Source organism: Wyeomyia smithii, chromosome 1 (assembly GCF_029784165.1).
Source record: "Wyeomyia smithii strain HCP4-BCI-WySm-NY-G18 chromosome 1, ASM2978416v1, whole genome shotgun sequence".
Taxonomy (NCBI): Eukaryota; Metazoa; Arthropoda; class Insecta; order Diptera; family Culicidae; genus Wyeomyia; species Wyeomyia smithii.
Window position 1 is genome coordinate 139,373,070 of NC_073694.1, and position 25,270 is coordinate 139,398,339.

Consider the following 25,270-nt stretch of genomic DNA (forward strand, 5'->3'; position numbering starts at 1 on the left):
ATGCGGATATCCGTATCATCCTCTATGTTTTATTTTGCTTATTTCGCATGAGCATGGCCTTTCCCGGTGCAATAGTTATTTAAGCGAGCAGCAAAAACACCAGAAAATTTTTGTTTTTACAAAATTATACAAAGTGATATTTGCTCTTAATATCCGCATGGTAAAATGCGGATGTGGATGCGAATGCGGATGTTCCGCATTTACGGATGCGGATATCCGTAACATCTCTTTTGCCTAGTGATGCTTCGTCTTCAACACTCCGAAGTGGGAAAACGCTTCCTCATTCCGTGCCTGTTTTTTGATCAAGTCGTTACACCTAAAGCGCTTGTATACAGAGTGACGACACTGTCAAAATGCGAACAAAAATTATGTTATATTATCTGTCAGTGTCATTTCAATCGAGCAAACAACCAATAAATTCATGCGGAGAAAACAGGCAGGATGTTAAGTGTTACCACCGTTACCTTGGATGGTATACAGGCACTCTAGAAACACCATTCACAACCACAACAGACAAAACGGACATGAGACGTTAGTAAGCTGAATACGTCTGGTGACTATCGTCGCTGGGCAAAAGTGAAACTGCGACTGGATTGTTTGTCTTTTGTGGCTGGCCCCGATTCCGTTACACAGTTGATGCTCGAGCTTATTGACTCATCCATACCTCATCCATACCCGGCGATAGCCGACCATTCGCAGTGCGTGCCTCCGTGCAAGACGGAGGATGCAGCGTGCGCGAAACGAAGAAGAGAGGACAGAGCGCCGCGCAGCATTCGGTTCTGCAAGATCGATTCTAAAGAGTGCGATAAAGGCTAGCAAGAGAGCCTGCTTCGATAGGCTATGTGCGAGTGCCCACACGAATCCGTGGGGTGACGCCTACAGGATCGTAATGGCCAAGACTAGAGGCGCGCTGGCGCCTACCGAGCGATCACCACCGATACTGAAGCGTATCATCCAGGGCAGTCTTTCCGCGCCACGAGCCAAGCCCTTGGCCTCAGGCGGTCGAGTCTCACGTCCGATGTTCCAGTATCTCAGACATAGACCAGGGATGATCGGCCAGCCTGCTGAACACCCAATCCGTGAGCGTGATCGCCAAATCTCTGTGTGATCGCCAAATCTCTGAGCAAGGCACCGGAATCGGATGGTAACCTGGCAATCAGGCTGGCGATGAAAATGACCTCCGGGCTGTTCATGGCAGTTATGCAGAGGTGCCTGACTGTGGATGACTGTCTCTTTCCGGACAGGTGGAAGCAGCAGAGACTGGTCGTACTGCCGAATGCTGGGATACCGCCAGGGGACCCATCGACATATAGGCCATCTGCCTGCTGAACACTGCGGGCAAGGTGCTTGAAAGGATTATCCTCAAGGTACAGGGAGGTACAGGGGGTACAGGGAGGTACACGGAGGATGTACACGGGCTGGGAAGTAACCAGTTTGGCTTCCGGAAGGGTAGGTCCACGCTGGATGCCATCTCTTCCGTTGCCAAGACGGTGGAGGCAGCACTCAAGCGCAAGAGAAGGGGAATACGCTATTGCGCAATCGTCACGCTCGACGTGAAGAATGCGTTCAATAGCGCCAGTTGGGACTCCATAATGCTCGCGCTCAGGAGCATCCATGTACCGATGTCGTTGTACAAGCTTCTGGAAAATTACTTCCAGAATCGAGTACTTGTTTACAACACGGAGGAGGATCAGAAATGCATCCCAATCACCGCAGGAGTTTCACAAGGTTGTATCCTGGGTCCGGTGTTGTGGAATGTCATGTATGACGGAGTATTGAAACTCCAGTTCCCTGTGGAGCTTGCGCATCATAAGACGGAGGTCACGGTTGTGAACAACCGTAAATCGGAGCAACAGGCGGTGGTCAGAGTCGGAGACTGCACAATCCTCTCAAAGCGATCTTTGTAGCTCTTGGGGGTTATGGTGGACGATAAGCTCACGTTCGGTAGTCACGTCGACTATGCCTATAAGAGGGCCTGATTGGCTATTGCAGCACTATCTCGTATGATGTCCATTAGCTCAGCGGTTTATGACAGCAAGCGAAAACTGCTTGCCAGTGTGGTTTCGTCCATACTTAGGTATGGTGGGCCAGTGTGGTTCAGAGCGCTAGGTTCTAACAGGTATCGCGGTAAACTGGAAAGTACCTACAGGCTCATGTGCCTGAGAGTTGCGAGTGCGTATCGTACGGAGTAATCTGTGTCTTGTCCGGTATGATGCCTATCACCATTGCCATCAAGGAGGATAGAGAGTGTTTCGACCAACGTGACACAAGGGGCATACCTGGTACCTACCAGAAGGTCATTCTCGATGCTCCGCTGGCAGCGGGAATGGTCTAATTCCACAAAGGGCAGATGGATGCACCGACTTATACCGGAGATATCCGGTTGGGTCGGGAGGCACCATGGTGAAGTGAACTTCCACCTGAAAAAGATCCTGTCAGGCCATGGTTGCTTCAGGCAATATCTGCACAGGTTCGGACACGCGGGGTCCCCCATGTGTCCTGAGTGCGTGGAGGAGGAGACTGCTGAGCATGTATTCTTCGTATGCTCCCGTTTGGTAAGAGCGAGGAGCGGCATGAGGGCTGTGAACGGGCCTCGCACTACTCCGGACAATCTAGTCCGGAGGATGTGCGACGACCCAGACATCTGGAGCGCGGCCAGTGCGGCCGCCTTCTAGTTGGCCTGGAGCTGCAACGTGTATGGCGGGTCAACCACCAACACGCCAGTGGTAGCTAACTACCAGTTTCCATGTAGTTAGCCAGGAGGTTATAAGAGTAAAGAGGGAGCATCGCGCACAAAAGCCACTCCCCGACGTAATACTTATCCGTCGTTCCGGGAAGAACAGAGCTAGAGAGGGGTTTCAATGGGTCGGGACAGGGATCAGTAGGTGTTTGGGGGAGTGTAACTACCCCAGCATCTCTCTCCTAGTCTCATCCCCACACACTGAGTTCTTTTCTCAGGTGTCTGTTCGCATATTTCCCCGCCACTTTAAAAAATTACCTGGTATGGAGTTGAGAGGTAACTTCCGAAGAAGTTAAGCCTCGACGAAGCAAGAGCCCCACGAAAGTAAAGTAGATGCGCAGCCCTTAGGTTCAGCGTTGCAAAAGCGGCAATTGTCGATTGGGAGTTAGCCAATTTTCTTTGAATGATAAAGAGCCGGACAGTATCCAGTAAGGAGTCCCGTGATGATCACTACGAGTTCACTACGAGTCAAAGTATCCTTTTGGTAACCGCAAGGTTAGGGTAGATAAACTGTTTAGCTTGTCTACAACCCTGCACACGTTGCCAATGAGATGCCCATGTATTTAGTTCGCCTTCATTGGCTGGTATGGAGGTACCCAGAAACGGTTCCGGCCCAATAAATTACTGAGCAGATCCTTGTCTTGCTAGGCTGTCGGCATGTTCATTCTCCTCGACTCCTCAATGCCCGGGCACCCAAAGTAGCATAACTTTGTTGAGGCGGGAAAGTTCTCTGAGTTTTGCAATGCATGTCAGTAGTGCAGCCTGAATAGATTCCGATTTTGGCATGACTATAGTTGCGCTTTAGACATATCGCAGCACAGATGTTTATTGCGTATACCTCTGCTTGAAAGACGGTTGGCCTTTTTACCAGGTCCGTAGATCTCTGATCCAGTCTGGGATCTAGTTTTTGAGCCATTCGTATAGAAACGAATGGTGCCCGATGGAAGACTCGGCCCTTCATTGTTCCACATTGAGCGATCTGTGTCAATCACCCTATATGGAACGTCCATGTTTGGCTTCGCTTTCATCCAGTCCGAGAGTGTTGTTAATAAATATGCGGTCGTCAAGCTCAAGCACAAGCATTGTTTTAGTTTAGTTAAAACTTTTTAGTTTAATTAGTTTATAATTGGCTGATATGTGGTTTTGACTAGACGGTGACACATGCTACACAGCACCCAAAACAACGGACATTTTAAGGAATGAATTTAATGAGCAATTTATTTCTCGTTTTCTAATTTATCGATTTATCAATAAAGGCTTTGTATACAAAATTCCTTTTTTAAATGTTTTATCGGTTTTCTAAAGAAGGCTCGAAAACATCACCCGTGTCATTAAGCTAATGAATTTCACACGTGCTCACTTTGGTCATCTTACTGCATGGTGAAAAACTTCGTGGCGATCATGCATTTCAGTAGAAAGACAGAGCTGATAATCAACTTCAGGTGATGCAGTACTGATTTGCGTTGTAAAATATTCAAGATGCACGACACCATACTTTGCACTTTACATGGTAAATCATCCCTCTTGCCTCGCAAAAGGATGGCGGACTAGCGGCGATTCGTGCGGTAATTGCAATTAATTTATAGCTATCAAACCGAAACCACCGCAAGTAACCACTGCTTCGAGGCAACCATTAAGCACTCTTGGAAATAAGTTACAATTAATCACGACTTGATGACTACCAACCTCCCTGTGCCTACGAATCTAGGCACTGGTCAGCTGAATTCAGCGCAGTTCAGCCTACAAGGCTTTCGAACACTGTGTCTAATGTATCCTGCTACATTATATAAAGCCAGCCATTTCCGTCATCATGTAAAGAGAAGAATCTTTTCCGAAGAAGCTTCCCTCATGCCTCAAACTTCGCCGTAAAGCTCTTGAAAACAGGCAAAGATCTGCTCAAGAGCATGGCTTGTTAATTTTCACCCAACACGCTGCTGGCACTGGTGCCAATCTGTTAATTAAAAAGGAATTATGTCCGGTACTAATGATACTCATAAATAACATCACATGCCGAGATTGTACCTTACACGAAGCAGACCGGATGTGCTTTATACACTATACGATGGCGAAAGAAACACTCAAAGCAAAGTTCTGACGCCACCGAAATGGCGGTGCTATGATTGTACATCGGACCGGTTTCATTTAATAAACATCAACATATATAGCTAAGAAAAAAGTGTCTGGCTAGAACGCCTTGAAGGTCGAAATTTTCATATAACGCCAGTCATAATGGCTGCCCTCTGGTAAACGATGCCCGTTTAGAGCAATTTTCACTTTCACGCTATCCAACTACGTAGGTACCAAATGTTTACACACAATCTCCCTGTGTCTAGTAGAGTTTATATCCATATAGTATTACACTTACCGTCATACTGTTCAGCAAGAAAGTTATGGTGGCTCCCGGTTTCGATGGCGGTGTTGAACAGTTCGCCCGCAAGATATCACCCGGGTCGTACTTTGTGTGCTCCGTCCATAAGGTTGGCGCCGAGTGTGGTAGTTCTGTAAGAAAAAAAAAAAAACAAAGAGCATTTTTAGTTTCATTTCCATGGTGACGTACCCGGCAAACGCCTACACCGGCGCAGGTCTTGGTCGAGGAAGACGAAACCAGCAACAATCACCTAAGTAGGCTAGACGTTTTATCAATACACCTGGAACGTGCGGCTCCTGTTTGCAATTTTTCACACTTTCTTGACGTGCTTTACAACCCAAATAAAAAAGAGTCCGGGATATTTCATTCTTTCTCAACATGGTTTTGCTAGCAGAAATCTACTGCCCAGAGCAGATTGTGATACCGGAAAACTTCAACAACGTGCTCAAAGCGTACGCCAAAGGTAAGTTAAACTTTTCTTGCGAAAAAAGCTTTTCCCAATTTACCAACTACTTTCGTTCCGCTGGGTTCCACGAAGCTGCCATCCGTACACAACCGTTTGATTTATTGCGCTGGTCAGCCGCCTACTTTCGCTGCTTAGCTCTTGAGCGGCCGCCCCCGGTGAAGCCCCGCTATGAGCCGGAGGCATGCCACGGGCGACTCACAGCCGGTGCCCTGCGAGCGCTAATTGATCAGGTAATTGAGTTTTGTTGTTATTACTGCTGTTTCGTGATGATGCCGCTTTCTTCCGCTCCCCGCGGCGTTCGGTCGATTAGAAGAATGGCTTACGAGTTCTGATCAATTGGGCACGGGAAATCGAGTTACATACAAACCGATCCGGATATTGTTCGAAATCGATTGATTGGCTGTAATTAGTTCAATGAAGAAGTATAAAATTTGCTAGAGCGGTATGCTTTCAAGAATTTCTCTTCCAAATAACTATGCCACATGTTTGAATATGGAGGTAGAAGCACTATATCCGATACGATAGTGTAGCAAGGAGAGACCTGATATATAACCCATGGATACGGAGGACTTAGGATAAGGCACCATTACGCACATAAGACGGTCCCTATACAAAACAGTGGTCAAAATTACCAAAATGCGAATTACATATTCAGGATGTTTTGAGCACATCATTTTGTAGTATTTTATCTATATTTTCATAATTTTTGAATGAAATCTTGATACAAAAAACGGTTCATGTTGAAAAAATGCCTTAAAAGTTACCTATTTCAGAAACAGAGAAAAATAGTTTTTCTGAATATTTTGGAATATATAAAAACCTACTAAAGCTATCATAATATGTTCACATATGATTGAAAGCATATTAAATTAGTTTCCTAAAACAGAATGGGTAATGGATTTCATCCCTACAGAGTCAGTCGCAGGCCACATTGAAAATATGCGTAATTTTCCCAATTTTGACCATCAAAAACATTAAATGTAAGCACGTGTAAGCACAGCACCTGATAGTGTGTCTTGGAGCCCTACTTGTGCCCTTCAAGAATATGTGTTAAAAGTTTGCGGAAAATTTGCGTTTTGGTAGAAAAAGATGATCAAAAATTTTCCATTTTTTTGCAATTTTTGAATTTTTGGGTGATTTATCACTAAAGTTTTTCGTATATTATAGCAATTTGGTTCAGAATACAATATAAAACCTAAATTAATCCACCTAGTGGTCAGACTCAGCCTTTCTCATTCAAACTTATAATTTGTAAAAATAAATTTACATGAATGCTAAAATCCATTAAAGGTATATTCACTCTTTGGGTTCTAAAATATTGATGTTGTTATTGAAGTATAAAATATGAAATTTGACGTAATGTTAGTGCTTTAGAAATAGCGAAATAAGAGAAATGACTCTTAATTCGAACAATTTAATCACGAGCGATACCAGAAACGTTCAAATAGTACGATACCACATTTTACTAGCCCGTTCATCTGATATCAATATTGTTCAAAACGGTTGTGTTGTTTCTAAGATAATGAAGTTTCGCGATTTTTACATTTCGATACATTACAGACAAAGTTACAGTCCGATTTCAGCAAAATTCAATAGGGTGTTATGAGGCTGCTAGACCTTTCATTTGACACTAATTTTGTGGAAATCGGTTCAACCATCTCAGAGAAAAGCGAGTGAGTTTATGTAGTCTTCGGAATATGTTTCTTTTCATAGCTGGATTTCACATTTTTAAACATAACAGGCAAAGTAATAATCCGGTTGCAAAAAAAACCATAGGGTCTTGTGGGGCGTCAAGACCTTCCATATGACATTGATTTTATAAAAATCGGTCCAGCCATCTCTGAGAAACATTAGTGAGATTAAATAGTCTCCAGAACACGTTTTTTTCCATAACTTTTGAACCACAAGTTCAATCTTCATAAAATTCGAAAGTTAAGGGTTTTTTAGGTAGCCCGTTCATTTGAAATTAGTTTTGTTCAAAACGGTTGTGTAGTTTCTAAGATATTGATGTTTCGTGATTTTTACATTTTGACACATAACCTCTAAACTAGAAATCCGATTGCAATAAAATTCAATAGGGTCTTATGGGGCAACTAGACCTTCAATTTGACACCGATTTTATGAAAATCGGTCCAGCCATCTCTGAGAAAATCGAGTGAGATTGGGAGAGCGTTACACACACACATACACACACACACACACACATACAGAAAATGCTCAGCTCGTCGAACTGAGTCGATTGATATACTAGATTCGACCCTCTGGAGCACTTTTATACCTTTGGTTTTTGCAGTGATTGCTATACCTTTCTAGGAGAAAGGCAAAACGTGAAATTTTTGGATTAATTGGTTTATTAGAATATAGACTCATCAACGTATGTCATAACAATTAGGTTCAAAAATATACTGGAAAAACTTAAAACTAGTATGATTATTCAGTTGTATACACTCAAGTAAAAAAATATTTTTTTCATTTTATTCGAAAAAAAGGGTTAATATTAGCAATAAATTGATTTTCGCGTGTATCTTTGTTATTTTCAAACGATGTTTTTTTTATCAACTAAAAAATTTTTTCTGAGATTTATTTTGTTACCCCATTACAACATCGTTCAGAGACTTAGCGATTATTCATGTGAAATCATACTAAACCGTATAAAATATGAATTTTTATCCCAAAAATGATTCCCAGTGTTTATTTTATGAAAACACGGCCATGGAACACCACACGCAAACTTCTCTCACCAAACACAAATATCACTGCCAGAGTTAAACAAATGGTTCGAGTTTGCATTTGGGAATTTACTCGTCAGTTACAGCCAAAGTAGAAGCTGGGTGCCGGATATGTGGACATACATTTTTCGTTTATTCGAAAACACAAGACATTTGCCTCAGTTTACGTGGTTTATAGACAGCCTCTTGTCAGTACAAAACTTTTATTATATGTCATAATCATCTGCAGTGGAAAACCAACAATTTGGCACAAAAAATGAATTTTGGCCGGAAATTTAAATTTTCCGACCATTGTGTTACGGTAGGAATCATTATAACTCACTGTAGTAGGTAAATAAGATTTACAGTAACTTAGGCGCGTGTTAAACAGACGTATGCATGCTGAACTGTTCTTTAGTTTAAAAATTAACTTTAGATTGGATGCTACATTACTTATAGAACATTGCGAAGGAGGTAATTTCTTTTTGCTTGATTTAATAGACTCCTCGGTCGTCAAGTAATTTTTGGATAATTTGATTTTCTGGCTATTCTCGATGTTATAATCAGTAAAGCCCAGTTATTAAGAACACTTAGTGAGGAAAATGGTTAAAAATTTGAAATTGAAATAACTGGTTGCTGAACTACTAAAAATATTTATACTTCATCAGAGAGCAAACAATTAGAACTGCCACAGATTATCGAAAATTCGAAATGATATCATGAAGCTGAAAAAAATCAGAGAGATACGAATATGTCAGTGCATTGATAGTCCAAAAGCTTCAAATAATTAGCTAAATTTCAGTAGCTAAATTATCTAAAATTATCATACTTGAACTGGGGTTAACATAGCACTAACAATCAGAAAACATTAGTTATTACGTTTATTAGAGCTCGATTTTTTGCCTTTCTCCTAGAAAGGTATAGCAATCACTGAAAAAACCAAAAGTATAAAAGTGCCCCAAAGGGTCGAATCTTGTATATCAATCGACTTAGTTCGACGAACTGAGCATTTTCTGTATGTGTGTGTGTGTATGTGCGTGTGTATGTGTGTGTGTGTGTGTGTGTGTGTGTGTGTGTGTGTGTATCTGTGTGTGTATGTGTGTGCTCTCTCAATCTCACTTGATTTTCTCAGAGATGGCTGGACCGATTTTCCATGGAATTAATTGCAATTGAAAGGTCTAGTTGTCCCATAAGACCTCATTAAATTTTATTGTAATCGGATTTTTAGTCTCGAGGTTATGTATCAAAATGTGAAAATCACAAAACTTTATTATCTCAGAAACTACACAACTGATTTGAACTAAATTGGTATCAAAAGAACGGGCTTGTTTTTTTAACTATTTGTAAAATAATTTTGTAATGATTAGACATGTAGTTCAAAAGTTATGCAAAGAAAAAAGCAAAGCAAAGCCTTGGTGCTACATTCCGATTCGGAACTTGACCTTCTGTTTACTATACACAGACTTCGCAGCCTACCGTTAAGTGTACAGGACAATTGCGGGGCTAGCGCTACGATCCTACTGACACTAACAGTCTCTCCCGTGTCAGGACTCGAACCTACTACGACTGGCTTGTTAGGCCAGCATCGTACCTCGAGACCAGCTGGGGAGGCGTTATGCAAAGAAATGTGTTTCAAACACTGTTTAAACTCACTCACTTTTCTCAGAGATGGCTGGACCGATTTTCACAAAATTAATGTCATATGGAAGGTCTTATTGCCCCATGAGACCCTATTGAATTTTATTGTTATTAGATTGTAACTTTGTCTGTTATGTATCAAAATAGGAAATCAGGCTATGAAAAAAACATGTTTCTAAGACTGCTTAAACTCACCCACTTTTCTCAGAGATGGATGGACTGATTTTCACAAAATAAGTTGCAATAGAAAGGTCTAGTTGCCTGATAAGACCCTATTGAATTTCATTATAATCAGACGGTAACTTTGTTTGTTATGTATCAAAATGTAAAAGTTATGAAACTCCATCATCTCAGAAACTACACAACAGATTTGAACAAAATAGGTATCAAATGAACGGAATTTTTTCAAAACCCCTAAATAATCAATTTCATGATGATTGAACATGTAGTTAGAAACTTATGAAAAGAAACGTGTTCAGAAAACTTTTTTTAATTCAAAGCCATGCCAGACTGATTTCAACAATTTTAGTTTTAAATTGAAGGTTTAGATTTAGTAGCAAGGGTGCAGTTTGCCTCGATTGACGACTTTTATAAATTACTAGCTGAATGTACCCAGCCTTGCTCGTGTAAAAATTTCTGCTTTTCTATAATTTTCTATATTTCCATATAGGTATTTTTTCCAACCCATCATTGCAAATAATATTTCTATTTTAGTAATAAACTTGCTTCTATACAGCCTTTTTCGTTGATTAACAATCGATGCGAAGGCATTCCAGCTGGGTCAAGTGAATTCAAAAACTCCGTTGGAAAATGGATGGCCTCATCAGAATTAATTAACAATTTGGAGATACGGGGACTATCTCCACATTTTCCTCAAGTTTTGAATAACTTCCAATGCAGAAAAACAACCCTCACTATACCAAACGTTCGGACACCAATTTTCGGTTTTGGGGAGTCAGCTCTGACCTATGAACCTAATATCAGAGAGTATTTGAAAATTTTTCTTCTTGAATTTGAAAATAGCGTTGGACGCCCGTTGACATTTTCTAAACATAGTTCTCTTTCCAGAAATATTAACATTATTTAACCAATTTACTCATTTTTTCACAGCTTGACAGAAAGCAGAAATCGCGTAATTGATTTTAAAACAACGTTTCAATATTACGTCCAAGCCTTCTTCTGTATTCTAGTAACCTTTCCAGAAAATGTAATCCGCCATGTACGCTTTAAAAATTGGCGCCGGACATGAATATTTGGATTCTGGACGTCATCTTGGTATCGAAAATATACATATTGCAGACCATATATTCTTTTTCTCAAAATTTTGATGCCGGAAGTCGCCATATTGAATTTAAAAAATGTCGTTGGGCTTTTATTTCTGGTTTCTAAAAGTCATTATGGTTGCGGAAATACCAATGTTTGGAGGTTTGTATACGTTTTCTACAGTTGTACACAGCTTCCCAGAAACCAAAAGTCGCCATATTTGTTTTAGAAAAACATTGGACATCATATTCCGGCCCCTAGACATCAACTTCTGGCCAGGAGGGCATGAAAGTTATCGTACCTTTTCAAAAAGTTCCCATAGGGCACTAAAAGACCTAACTTTCTTATAAATTAAGACTCCCTTCCTCTTTGATAGCTGCCCCTTTCTCTTTTCGACATCATGTTCCGGTCTCTGAAAATCAATTTCCGGTCTCCAGATATGACCAAAGGCCTAAAAACTTATCGCATTCATTCAGAAAGTTCCCATAATGCATGAAAAAACTTGATTTTCTGATCAAATAAGACCCCCTTAGAGCGGGGGCCTAGTGTGGTTGGTAACGTCTCTGCCAACCACGCTCGACGCCTGGATTCGAATCCCACCGCCGACATAGGTGTTGATGGTTGTGAGGTGGCGTGATCCACTCACAACCAACCCAACTGGTCTAGATTCTATCCTAGCCGACACCGGGAGATTTTCTTAGGCGAAAAATCTCTGGGATCACGCCTTCCATCGCATGAGGAAGTAAAGCCGTTGGCGCCGGTCCGTTAATAAACGGGTCGTGAGTTAGGGTCCTGGGTGTGGAGTCGCCTCCCTGGGCGTCGGTGATTGGCCACAACAGTGGCGGAACTAGACCGACGGAAAATAAGCGAGAATAAAAAAAAAAAGACCCCCTTCTCCTTTCCTTTTCCCAATATTTCTATGACCACTTCCTCTGTACAAAGAACACGTATGCCAAGTTTGGTTGAAATCGGTACAGTCATTCGAAAGTTATGCTGGAACATACATACATACATACAAAACATTTTTTTAAATAAATAGCTGGATTTTAGGAACTCTTATCTTATTTGATCGAAGTCAAGAATACAGTTTTTGCATTTTAGAAGTATAAAATGTACCAAGTCAAGAATCCAGTTTTTGCATTTTAGAAGTATAAAATGTACTGAAAGTTTAATAATATAAATGTAAAAATTTAAGTGAATTACTGGCACTTGACAATTGAAAAGACTACATAGTTAAAGTCGCAAGGGGAGGGGGGTTGGCCAAAAGACCACGAAAGATTACGGAAGGGTACGGGGGGTCTAAAAAATGATCAGAACATGACCACGTGGTTTAGGAATGGCCCAAAAGTATCGTCAGACACTGATAACCGATTCTTAAGATTCATTTTTGCTCCGAAAATATCAACATGGGGGAGTTTGTGAGCGTTTTCCACCGGAAGCCGCCATCTTGGATTGGAAATGGCATCGAACATCATGTTTCGGTCTCTGGACATTAACTTCCGGACTTCAAATATGACCGAGAACCCGAAAATCATCAAATTTCAATGAAAGGTTTCCATTATATATGAAAATTTATTACTTTTGACCCCCTCCATTTTTAAGAGTGACCCCTCTTCCTAGTCAATATTTCTATGACCACTTCTTTTGTACAAAGAACACGTATGCCAAGTTTGGTTGAAATCGGTTCAGGCCTTCGAGAGTTATGCTGGAACATACATACATACATACATACAAAACTTCTCTTTTATATAAATAGATTACAATCACTTAAAAATTTTTTTTATTATATTATATTTATTTTTTTTTTTTCTTCACATAACATTTATTTGACACGGCACAAATACAATTTAATGTTTAACGGCGCCAATTATATCTGATGACTTAAAAACTAAAGCAAATTTTTTATCCTCGCTGCCGACTACGAGCTGAAATTAAGTCTAACTTAAAACTAGCATGGGATTTCCAATCAGTGTTTTGTTGTTCAATGGTCGTCTGATAATCGTCGAATGGCATGTATGGATTCGTTCTGCTGAGCCACGATGTCGTGAGTTGGGACAGAGGCTCGTAGTCCTTGGGTCCTGGTTCTATTGTGCGGGGTCTGGTTGCTGGTTTTGTGCTTAAGGTTCAAACGTGTTCTTGTCGTTTTGTTGGGTGTAGACGGAGGGGAACGGGACTAGACTGGGGCGTGGATGGATTTCAGGAAAACGTATATAAGGGACATGTAGGATAGGTCACGGCTCGCCAAGACATCACGAACAGGAACAGCCGGCTGTCTACCCTCGGCCTGCAGGGAAGCTATTAATTTAGACCTGGCGTCACGGTGTACAGGGCATGACCAAACCACATGCTCTATGTCGTGATAACCTTCACCACAGGCACAGATACCACTTTCCCCGAGCCCAACACGACGGAGGAGCGCGTCAAATCTATAGTGATTGGACATAAGCCGGGACATCACGCAAATGAAATCCCGACCTACATCCAACCCCTTGAACCACGGGTTCGTCGATACTTTGGGGATTATGGAATGTAACCACCTTCCCAATTCCCCTCTGGTCCAAGCATTTTGCCAACTGATGATCGTATTCTGACGTACAAGTGCGAAAAATTCATTAAAGGCAATTGGTCTTTCATAAATATCACCGTTTGTTGCGCCCACCTTAGCCAAAGAGTCCGCTTTCTCATTACCCGGTATCGAGCAGTGAGAAGGGACCCACGCTAAGGTAATCTGAGTAGATTTTTCGGATAAAGCACTCAGATGTTCCCGTATTTTCCCCAGGAAATACGGAGAGTGCTTAACATCTTTCATCGATCGGAGAGCCTCAATGGAACTGAGACTGTCCGTAAAGATGAAATAATGGTCCGTGGGCATTTTTTCGATAATCCCTAGGGTGTACTGAATTGCAGCTAATTCTGCGACGTAAACAGAAGCAGGATTATCGTATATTATATATATATATATATATATATATATATATATATATATATATATATATATATATATATATATATATATATATATATATATATATATATATATATATATATATATATATATATATATATATATATATATATATATATATATATATATATATATATATATATATATATATATATATATATATATTATATTTTTATATTTAACTAATAATAAAAGTGTTGTTTTATGTTCACAATTTCATGTATAAATTTTTATTAGTTTTTGGTCAAATAACACTGTTGAACATGTTATTTTCCAAACAATCATAATAACAGAAATATATAATAATATTTACATGATATACAGTATTGTGCCTAGATAACACGGAGCCAGCAAATAACCTATTCTTTCAATTCCAGCTGGGCAAGGGCTATTTCGTGCAAAAACGCCTGCTGCTGGAAAAATGGCAAGGATTGTGTCTCCCGGAAGTAAGTGGCATTTTCGACATAGACATCTTTCTACCATATTTGCACAATCAGGCATGCTCAACCAGCCATCGCCAAACTAATTTTCTACGTTAACTTTTTGCCAACTCATACGGTCGATAAAACCACTGCAACAGGACGACCTATCTAACATCCTGTCCCTGCTACGTATGCTTGATTGGACTCATTTGCACTGGCTGAAGATTGTGGCCATCTTCATTGGCCTGTTGAGTGACGTGAGTGCTTCGTGCGGTGTCAATTTGCTACCGTTCACTGAATATGACTCCCCCATTCGTTGCAGAGTTTGGCCCGAACGGCTGAAATGATTTGCGAGCTGCTGACCGAAGAGCCGGACGGTGGTTCCTCGCCAGTTCCGCTGTGGATGTTCAAAGAATGCTTTTTGACCGTAGCCCGGCTGGACTGTGACTCGGTGCAGACGTTCGTCGATGGGCGAAAAGTTTTGTGAGTTGCTTGTTTTCTTATCTTCGTTTTACCTTCAGTTTTAAACTCTATCCTTGGCCATTCCCGGGGGCTTGCCCGGGATGCACTCGACGAACCCGACTCAAGGGATCGCGGGAGGAGTAGTTCTATCGTTCACTCAGCTCACGAGAAACCCCATTCTTTGTCGACAGGGACGATGGCCAACTGGAGCAGAAACAGCCGATGACAGAGATGCCAAAAGTTTTATCAACAATTTCATTTAAAAACGCCATCATCGACAAGTACAAGAGTGTCATGGTAAGTGGAGTCGATAATCAAGTTTGTTGGAGGATCGGGTATTTTGTCCTGAGGATTGATGAAGCTTTGTTGAAAATAGTTACAGAGGAAGAAGTTTGTTGTTCAGGAATTGTGTACAAATTTTGTGCCTCAAAGGAATGTTTGTTGTGCATTCGTCCGTAACGGGCAATCTTTTCTCCGCTTGGTTTGGTTTACCATCCAATGAGATATTCATTCACCAATCGAATGATTTTAATGTGAAACAGAGTTTTTTTTCGTCTTCGTCGTTTTGTACCTGAACCGAATTACGTTCTGTTTTTGGGAGGCAATCTGTTCAGTTTACCAGGTAGCGATAATTCCTATTAAAGAGGTTAATAAGCATAACTGTCTAATCAGAATAAGTGTCAAATGCTTATTAAATCTCTGATGACAATATGATGAAAACACTGCTTCATCAAATCCAATTCAAGAAAATAACTCAAAACTGAAGTAAACGTATTAATAGGAGATTAAGTTGTCGGAACACACAAACACTAATAAGGAAAAAACAAATAGTCACGGTAACACCTAAAATATGTGCCATGAACCAGGAAGCCTAACTCCAATAAGACGTCGACAAACGAGAATAGATATTCTACATAACAGCGCCCTAGAATATTTTGGGGGTCTGGGTGAAATAAATATAGCCTGTTATTATCATTCGAACATTTTCAAAAAATCGAAAAATAATCAAGAAGCTGAAAAAAAGAAGGGCCAAATTACAGTAACAATCTGGATTAAGTGAGTTAGTTTTTTTCATTAACTTTGAAAAAAAAAACATATTTTTGGACCGTTGAACTGATTATTGAAATTTTGACTGTAAATGAAAGGTACTGGATTGGTTTTCTTCTAGAAACCTTAAATTACAGTGTAAACTTATGCATGCATGTAAAACAATATAAATTTAAGTTTTTTGGCAGCAAAAAAAAAACATTTACTGATTTTATATTTTTAAAGAGTGATCAACCACGTGTTTTAACCATTTTTTTTTATTTGTAAGCATTTCCCTCTGTCAAGAATACTCATACGCTAGAGGAAGAGGATTCAAACGTTTTAGAGTTGTGGTAAAATAAACATGACTCACATGAACTTTGCACAGGATACAAGAAATTAAAAAAATAGAGCCACCATTTTGATCTGGTTGAAACTTTGCACAGATGTTCCTATGGAAAAATTTCACGCCTACTCGACCAGATGTTGACAGCACCCCTTTCAGAATCTAAGGGAACTTTGGGGTAATGTAGGGCTTACTAGCCTAAGCAGCTTTGCATATGTTTTTTCTCGAAAATTTATCTGTACTAATATTTGAAAAGGGCTGAAGTTATTTTCATAAATCGATATATCTAATAGACGAAAGTTGTCATAGAACGGCTTTTAAAGAATTATCAGAACTTTTATTTAAATATGTAATAAAAAAAATCAAATTGCAGTCGCACTCTGAGAAAACTTAATTCTAAAAACAAAAAGTAATTTTAAAAATTTCGGTCATCTCAGATTATTACTCCAAATAAGTTTTTTAGATAAAAAATTTGTTTTTATGTTCATGTTTTTTTTTTGTTTCTTTAAGAGTGCCGATTTTTTTTTTTATTTTTCAGAAGAATTTTAGGCAAATGATTCGTCTATTTCAACAACTTATTTTGAAGAAAAGTTTGAGATGACCAGTTTTTTAAAATCACTTTTTGTTTTTTTGACTAAATGGTTTTAGTGAAGGTTTTCAAATTCAATTGCTTCAATGATTTTCAAATGAGAGGCCAGACAATTCCCAAAAAGTCATTCCTTGACAACTTTTCTCTATCTCTTGTCGTTATTCAAATAAATCGATTTATAAAAATAACTTCAACCCGTTTTGAATGTTAGTAAAGTAAATTTTTGAAAAAATATAATGTTGCTTAGGGTAGTAAGGCCCATACACCCACAAAGTTTCGTTGAATTCTGAGAGGGAGCTTCCAGTCCCTCTGTCGAATTGGTGCGAAATCCTGCTATAGGCTGACTTTTTTTGGATCATGATTATTTTTTTTAGCTTAATGTAAAAATGGCATTGAAGTCGTTCCAAAAACAATACACAATAAAAAAGTAAAAAATGAAATAATTATGAATTGAACATCGTAAATAACTCACTTTTTAAAGATTTAATTTTTTTTTACAAAAACTACACATTGTTAGCTTAACATCGATACTTGATCGAACTTTAAGAAATAAAAGCTTAGCTTGGCTTTCTTCTGACTATACATATCAATGGCTGCTACTCTGTGATGGGTCCAAGCCACTCAAGATGCACAATGAATCAACTAAAAGAACGACTGGGAGTGGTAATTCCTTCCCACTGTGCATAATTCAATGACCTGATTTTTATAGATCAACTTGCCGTTCCAAGCAAACCTAGTTTCGCCCATTTTTTTATTTTAATGATTTCAAACACTCTAAATTGATTCCACCTGCATCCAAATATTTAACTTCCAATTTGTTTATAGTCTGCAAATGCATAACGAATCAGGTATTGGATACGTTCAAATTTAAAAGAAAAATCGTTCGAAATAATTGGTTCTATCGGAACGAAAACATCCTTGGCTTTCAGCTTTTGTACATCACCTCGATTCTAAAAATACCCATACTTGATGACATTCGGTTATTTTTGGCTGTTTTCCAGAAACCGGAAGTCACGATTCCAGCATTCAAACGGGCGTCTGAGATAGATTTTTAGTATTTGTGCATCATCATGGTTACGGAACTACCAGGCTTTGTCACTTTCGGCTGTTTTCCAGACACCGGAAGTCGTCATTTTGAATTTCAAAATAACACACGCTATGTTTAAAGAAGGTTTTTATACAAAATGAATGTACCTAAAATGTTTCTCCGTAGGATCATAGTTTTAGCCCTCTAGTTTCAAAATATGAGCTCCCGAAAATATTTCATCGGTGAAAATTTGTTTTTTCCTCGATTTTTCATTTCATTTTTAACAAAATTACACATTCTGGTTTTTAAAAAATCTAGAAACAAGGTATCCAAAATCTGAAAACAACATTTCCGCTTAAAATTACTGAAGCTGGATTAACGTAGAAAGGATGTTTTCATACGAAAATTTCAGTAATTTAGGCGGAAAAAAAAGTTGTTTTCAAATTTTGGATACCTTGTTCCTAGATTTTTTTTAAAAATCAATGTGTAATTTTGTTAAATAAAAAATGAAAAATCGAGGAAAAAAAATTTTTCACCGATGAAATATTTTCCGGTGTTCATATTTTGAAACTAGAGGCCTGAAACTATAATTTTACGGAGAAACATTTTAGGTACATTTACTTTGTATAAAAACCTTCTTTAACCCTCTCCCGCTCACAAGGTTATTATTAAAATTTATAGCTTCGCGAGAAAATTCAAACTGAACACTTTGTAGACTAACTAAAATTACTGTCAATTTGAAGAAAATGCCCAGTGATGCTCTGAGGCAGCATATAAAAGTTTATGAAACAATCGTAAGCACAACAAACTATTTTATGTCAAGATATGATGATTATAATTCTTGTTGCTTTAGAGTCACCATGAGCGGGAAAGGGTTAAACATAGCGTGTGACATGTGATTAATTTCTGACCTCTTAATAGTATTTTGCCATTTTTTTAGAAACCGTTTAGTTTGTTTTTTAGAAACCGGAAATCGCCATTTTGGAATTTAAAATTATGTCTGTGGTCGATTTTTGGCTTCTATGCATCATAGTGATTACGCAAATACCCATATTGGATGACCAAATAACTTTTGGCTGTTTTACAGCCCCCCTGCTTCCAAAGTAGGGAGGGGTGCAAACCATCATAGACACATTTTTTGCCCCCAAGAACCTCCAAATGCCAAATTTGCTCGATAAGTCCTCGAGTTGTGTAGAAATTTGTGTTTTATATGTATGGTACCCCTTTCTTTTTGAAGAGGAAGGAGGGTCGAACCATCATGAAAGTATTTTTTGCCCCAAACATTTTCTCATGCCAAATTTGGTTCCATTTGCATGATTAGTTCCTCAGTTGGGCAGAAATTTGTGTGTTATTTGTATGGTATCTCTCCCTTCCAGAAGATAATGAGGTGACAAACTACCATGGAAATATCTTTCGCCCCCAAAAATTTTCACATGCCAAATTTGGTTCCATTTGCTTGATTAATTTTAGAGTCATGCAAAAATGTGTGTTTCGCCCCTACCCAAAGGATGGCGGATCGTACTATAGAAACATTTCTTACCCCCAAAAACTTCCACGTGCCAAATTTGGTTCCATTTACTTGATTAGTTTATGAGTTATGTAGAAATTTGTGTCTCGTTTGTATGGGGACCCTCCCTTTCAGAGTCCCAAAAACTTTTACATACAAATTTACATGTCGATCGGTTCAGTAGTTTCCAAGTCTATATGGATCATACAGACAGACAGACAATTTTTGCCTTTCTCCGCGAAAGGTATAGCAATCACTGCAAAAACCAAAAGTATAAAAGTGCTCCAGAGGGTCGTATCTCGTATATCAATTGACTCAGTTCGACGAGCTGAGCATTTTCTGTATGTGTGTGTGTATGTGTGTGTGTATGTGTGTGTGTGTGTATGTGTGTGTGTGTGTGTGTGTGTATGTGTGTGTGTAACGCTCTCCCAATCTCACTCGATTTTCTCAGAGATGGCTGGACCGATTTCCATGGAATTAATTGCAAAAGAAAGGTCTAGTTGTCTCATAAAACTCTATTGAATTTAATTGTAATCGGATTTCTAGTTTAGAGGTTATGTAGCAAAATGTAAAAATTACAAAACAACAATATCTCAGAAGCTACACAACCGATTTGACTAAAATTGATTTCAAATGAATGGACTACCTAAAAAACCCTTAACTTTTAAATTTCATAAAGATTGGACATGTGGTTCAAAAGTTATGGAAAGAAACGTGTTCTCGAGACTATTTAATCTCACTCATGTTTCTCAGAGATGGCTGAACCGATTTTCATGAAATCGAAGTCAAATGGAAGGTCTAGTTGCCACATAAGATCCTCTTGATTTTTTTCGCAATCGGACTTTTACTTTGCCTGTTATGTTTAAAAATGTGAAATCCAGCTATGAAAAGTAAAATATTCACAAGACTATTTAAACACACTCACTTTTCTCAGAGATGGCTAAACCGATTTTCACTAAATTAGTGTCAAATGAAAGTTCCAGCTGCCTCATAACACCCTATTGAATTTAACTGTAATCGGACTACAACTTCGTCTGTAATGTATCGAAACGTGAAAATTACGAAACATCATTATCTCAGTAACTATACAACCGATTTGAACAATATTGATATCAGATGAACGGGCTAGTTAAGGATTAACTGATGAATTATGATTGAACAAGTGGTTTCATAATTCGGCTGCTCTATACGTTTCCATTTCATTCGATTATAGTCGAACTCAAGCAACCGTTATGTATTGAATTGTAATATCAAACGAAAGTCTATTACCTCAAAGATTACACGACTTATTTAACATAACTAGTGTCATACGAACGAGTTATCTCTTAAACTTACAAGTAACTAACTTCATAACAACTTGATATGTGGTTCAAAAGTCATGGAACGAAGAGAAATTCAAAGACTACTAACTACTAACTATACCTGCTTCGATCGATATATATGGGCTCAAAATAATTTAAATGTGGTATCGTACTATTTGAACGTTCCCGGTATCGCTCGTGATGAAATTGTTCGATATTAAAAGTCATTTCTTTTTGCCTTTCTCCTAGAGAGGTATAGCAATCACTGCAAAAACTAAAGGTATAAAAGTGCTCAAAAGGGCCGAATGTCGTATATCACTCGACTCAGTTCGACGAGCTGAGCATTTTTTGTATGTGTGTGTGTATGTGTGTGTGTGTGTGTGTAACGCTCTCCCAATCTCACTCGATGTTCTCAGAGATGGCTGGACCGCTTTCAATAAAATTAATTGCAAATGAAAGGTATAATTGCCTCATAAGACCTTTATGAATTTTATTGTAATCGGGTTTCTAGATTAAAGGATATGTATCAAAATGTAAAAATCACGAAACATCAATATCTCAGAAACTACACAACCGATTTGAACGAAATTAATTTCAAATGAACGAGCTGAATTTTGCTGTAATCGGACTGTAACTTCGTCTGTAATGTATCGAAATGTGAAAATCACGAAACTTCATTATCTTAGAAACTACATAACCGATTTGAACAATATTGATATCAGATGAACGGGCTAGTTAGGGGTTAACTGATGAATTATGATTGAGCACGGGGTTTCAATATTTGGCTGCCCTATACCTTCCCTTTTCATTTGATTATAATCGAACTTAAGCAACCGTTATGTATTAAATTGTAATAACAACGAAAGTCTATTATCACTAAGATTACACGACTTATTTGAACATAACTAGTGTCATACGAACGAGTCATCTCTCAAACTTACAAATAACAAACTTCATAACAATTTGATATGTGGTTCAAAAGTTTTGGAAAGAAAAGAAATTCACAGACTTTTTAAAACTATACCTGCTTTATATTGCCTCAACATGATTTAAATGTGGTATCGTACTATTGAACGTTCCTGGTATCGCTCGTGATTAAATTGTTCAAAATTAAGAGTCATTTCTTTTATTTCGCTATTTCTTAAGCACTAACATTACGTCAGATTTTCATTCGTTGTTTTGCTTTCGCTTCGAAAAGACGCATATTGTTTTCACTCCTCTTGATTCGACGAGTTGTCGTACGATGGGTATTGTTTTATCGGTTCGTCCTTGTGCTCTGTGCACTGTGCGACAACAATAGCCTGCAGTTTATCAGCCGAAGCATCTTTTGCGCACTGGCAGGCTACCCTGCCAGTGGCCGGCCCGGTCACGCAACTGGGATTATAACTGTAAAAATATTTCCTCGCCCCGCTGGTACCCCGCTAGCAGCACGGATCTCCATACGGCTGAGTGAGTGGATTCAATAGAAGTGGCATCTATTAGGTTGCATGTGAGATACAGCCACTGTGATACAACACGAAATTGGATCTTTTGGTGTCACCATTGTTTGTTCTGCTGAGACACTATTCCCGATTAATCCTACTAGCAGCCACGAGGTCGTGTAGACAACAGACCTAGACGTTCGGTGAAGTATTTACTTTAAAATTATTTTTATTAGAATTATTATTATTGTTATTAGTATAATTATTATTAGTATTATTTTTCGTCCCCAATACGATTGTCTTATTTTCATTTGATCCATCGTAGTTTGAAAAATTGTTGACGTTGGACTAACGTCTATATCGAAGTTAGGCGCCTGAATTTGAAAATCTAGTAATTCAACCAGGGAAAACCAGGAAAAAGTGGTCAGGTTTTAAGCGCTTATATATCAGTCATTTCTTTTCAGAATTTCGAGGCATCAACCGACCGGAATTTGGCATCAACCGATCAGAAATTCTTTCACGGTTAAATTTATGTAACAAAAATAACCTATTGTTCGAGATACACTATTGAAAAATTGATAAATCACATCGATTGTCTAAATCATACCGAGCAACCAATCACCACCTCTCTTCACAAGCACAGGCGACACTAACGGATACAACCGATCTGACTTTGTGAACAGTCTCGCAGCTTTCAACCAATAACGAGCTCGCTTTCGGTAGCTGCAACAGGTGTTTCAACACCGTTTTAAAATGCTTCTTTTATCATTACCACTGAACAGATTCTAAACACCAATGGCTTGATTGATAGGGGAAATACTGCGCAAGATTGGCATATAATAATTTAAATATGTTTTCGATACTAAACTAGTTGAAGGTTGTGTTTAAAGTCGTGCACATTCAACCAATCACAAGCTCGCTTCTCTTTTGCTCGCGAATGGATTTTTGCTTTGGGCTATATAATAGCCTGCGTCGTCTCATAGCAGTCATAGGGACGAATGGCCGTTTGGGGTTGAAGTCCCTTAAAAAGAAATCAATCAATTATAGCAGTCATCAGTTAACAAGTGGAAGGCCACTAGAACGGTCTTGAATAATCAGCAGCGGTGACTGATTCCAGTGGCGAAACTCAGCTGCAGCAGAACCAGAGCGGTGGTATCAGACAACAGCGGCGGAGGTAGTGGTAGGGATACCATCCGTCTTGATTTAGCAGGACATGTCCTGATTTTGAGCCCCATTTGGAGCGTCCTGATTTATTTTTCATACTAGAGCATTTGTCCTGATTTTTCTGAATGATGCCGGATATTCAAAAAAGGAGCAAACTGTTCAGTACTTTCATCTTGACTCTGGGAAGAAAATTTCGAACGAATTTTTTCTTTGGTTGAATCTTGACGAGAGAAATTGTTTAGTCGTTAACCGTTAAACGTTTTTTGACAATTATTAAGTTTATTTCAAACAGTTGACTAGTGTTGCATATTTTAAGGTATCTACTAACGCTTGAAAAAATCAAATTTGCAAAATTGAATCGTTAGAGAAATACGTTAAATATGAGTCTTTTAGCGTATTTTCAAAAGCAGATCTCAAATTACCTGTTTTATTTATTGTAACCACATAAAAATGACAATAGCTTCGATAAATTTTTTGCTGGAAAAAATTTGTCCTGATTTTTGTCTCCGACCAAATGGTAACCCTAGGTAGTGGGCAGCTGCATTTCTTCATTCAGTTCGGTTCCTCTTCGATCTGAGTTGGACCCCACCAGCGGTAATCCAATTCAGATATCGTTGGGTAAAAACAGCCAGAAACTGCACGAGCCAGCACCGCCACTGGAAAAGCTACCGCCATTTAGTGTGTGTGCAGTGTGCACATATAGCGTATGTGCATCTACATAGCTATGACATTTGCAATGATGGAATGATAGCTAACCAACCCATGTGTGTCGATAGCTAAAGCTGTTGCGTGTGTATGGCTAGCTTTAGCGTGTGTAAGACATAGCATGTGTAGCATATTATGGCTATTGCGTGTATATCTCCAGCGTGTGTACGGAAAGTTATAGCGTGTGCAGCGATGCCAACCTTTTTTTATAAAAAGCTGGAAGAACTCAAAATAAAAAACTGGAGAAAACTGGATATATAAATTGAAAGCTTTTATATAAATTTATTTGATTTTCGGTTCGAAAATTCTGCACCGTATTATTGCATGTAACCAAAAAGGCTGAGAGAAAATTGGTTACACATGGAGATCATTGTCACTGGCGTACTTGAAATTGAGTAGATTTCGAATAAAATCTTACAACCGAGGCGCATGAATGCACAAAACCCTGAAAAGACCATACATGTAATGGGAATGAGTTCAAAAAATGTGGTGATGAACAGAAAACTGGATAAAACTGGAACAATTTTCAAAAAACTAGAAATATTCAACCTTCAGCTGTTTTGCTGGAGATATCCAGGAAAACCTGGAGGGTTGACAACGCTGAGCGTGTGTGTGGATAGCTGCTGCGTGTGCAATGATTAGTTATAGCGTATGTATGGATAGTAATAGCACATGGTTGGATAGCTTATGCGTGTGTTTAGATAGTTGCATCGGATGTATGGATAGGAATAGCGTGTGTATGAATAGTAGCTACAGCGTGTGTATGAATAGTTTTATCGTGTGTATAGATAGTTATAGCATGTGTGGGGATAACTATAGCGGGTGTTTATCTCAGATTATTATTGTCATTAAAAATACTAAAACGTCTTAACGAACACAGTTGTGAATTTGATTTTACAGCAGCGATTTTAACTTCTTCAGCCAGTCTTTATCCATCGAGGAAAAATTACTGCCTATGAATGATCAACACTTATTTACTAGAAATTCCATTTAGATCAAAACAGGTTCTTTTGAGTATCATAAATTATTGGTAAAAAGAGTTGCAAGTTTTCTCAATGAGCATTCATTTAATTTTCGTTTTTGTGTCTTGGTGCGCAGTTTTGATTTTGTTCCTCGCACACAAAGAAAGAAACAAGCTTGTCGCTATCGTGA

General features: G+C 38.8%; 2 protein-coding genes across 2 annotated transcripts in view; one reads left to right on the plus strand and one right to left on the minus strand.

Moving 5' to 3' along the window:
• Positions 1-234: 234 nt before the first annotated feature.
• LOC129717234 (uncharacterized) overlaps positions 235-25,270 on the minus strand; it is a 48,068-nt gene continuing 23,032 nt past the window's right edge. The window contains exons 2-3 of the mRNA XM_055667090.1: positions 5,106-5,239; positions 235-345 (exon numbers count right to left, since the gene is read on the minus strand). Coding sequence (XP_055523065.1) covers positions 235-345; positions 5,106-5,239 — 245 coding nt within the window. The remainder of the gene's footprint in view (positions 346-5,105; positions 5,240-25,270) is intronic.
• LOC129718528 (uncharacterized) overlaps positions 5,217-25,270 on the plus strand; it is a 36,273-nt gene continuing 16,219 nt past the window's right edge. The window contains exons 1-6 of the mRNA XM_055669388.1: positions 5,217-5,571; positions 5,647-5,804; positions 14,526-14,594; positions 14,729-14,827; positions 14,893-15,053; positions 15,224-15,329. Coding sequence (XP_055525363.1) covers positions 5,487-5,571; positions 5,647-5,804; positions 14,526-14,594; positions 14,729-14,827; positions 14,893-15,053; positions 15,224-15,329 — 678 coding nt within the window. The 5' untranslated portion in view covers positions 5,217-5,486. The remainder of the gene's footprint in view (positions 5,572-5,646; positions 5,805-14,525; positions 14,595-14,728; positions 14,828-14,892; positions 15,054-15,223; positions 15,330-25,270) is intronic.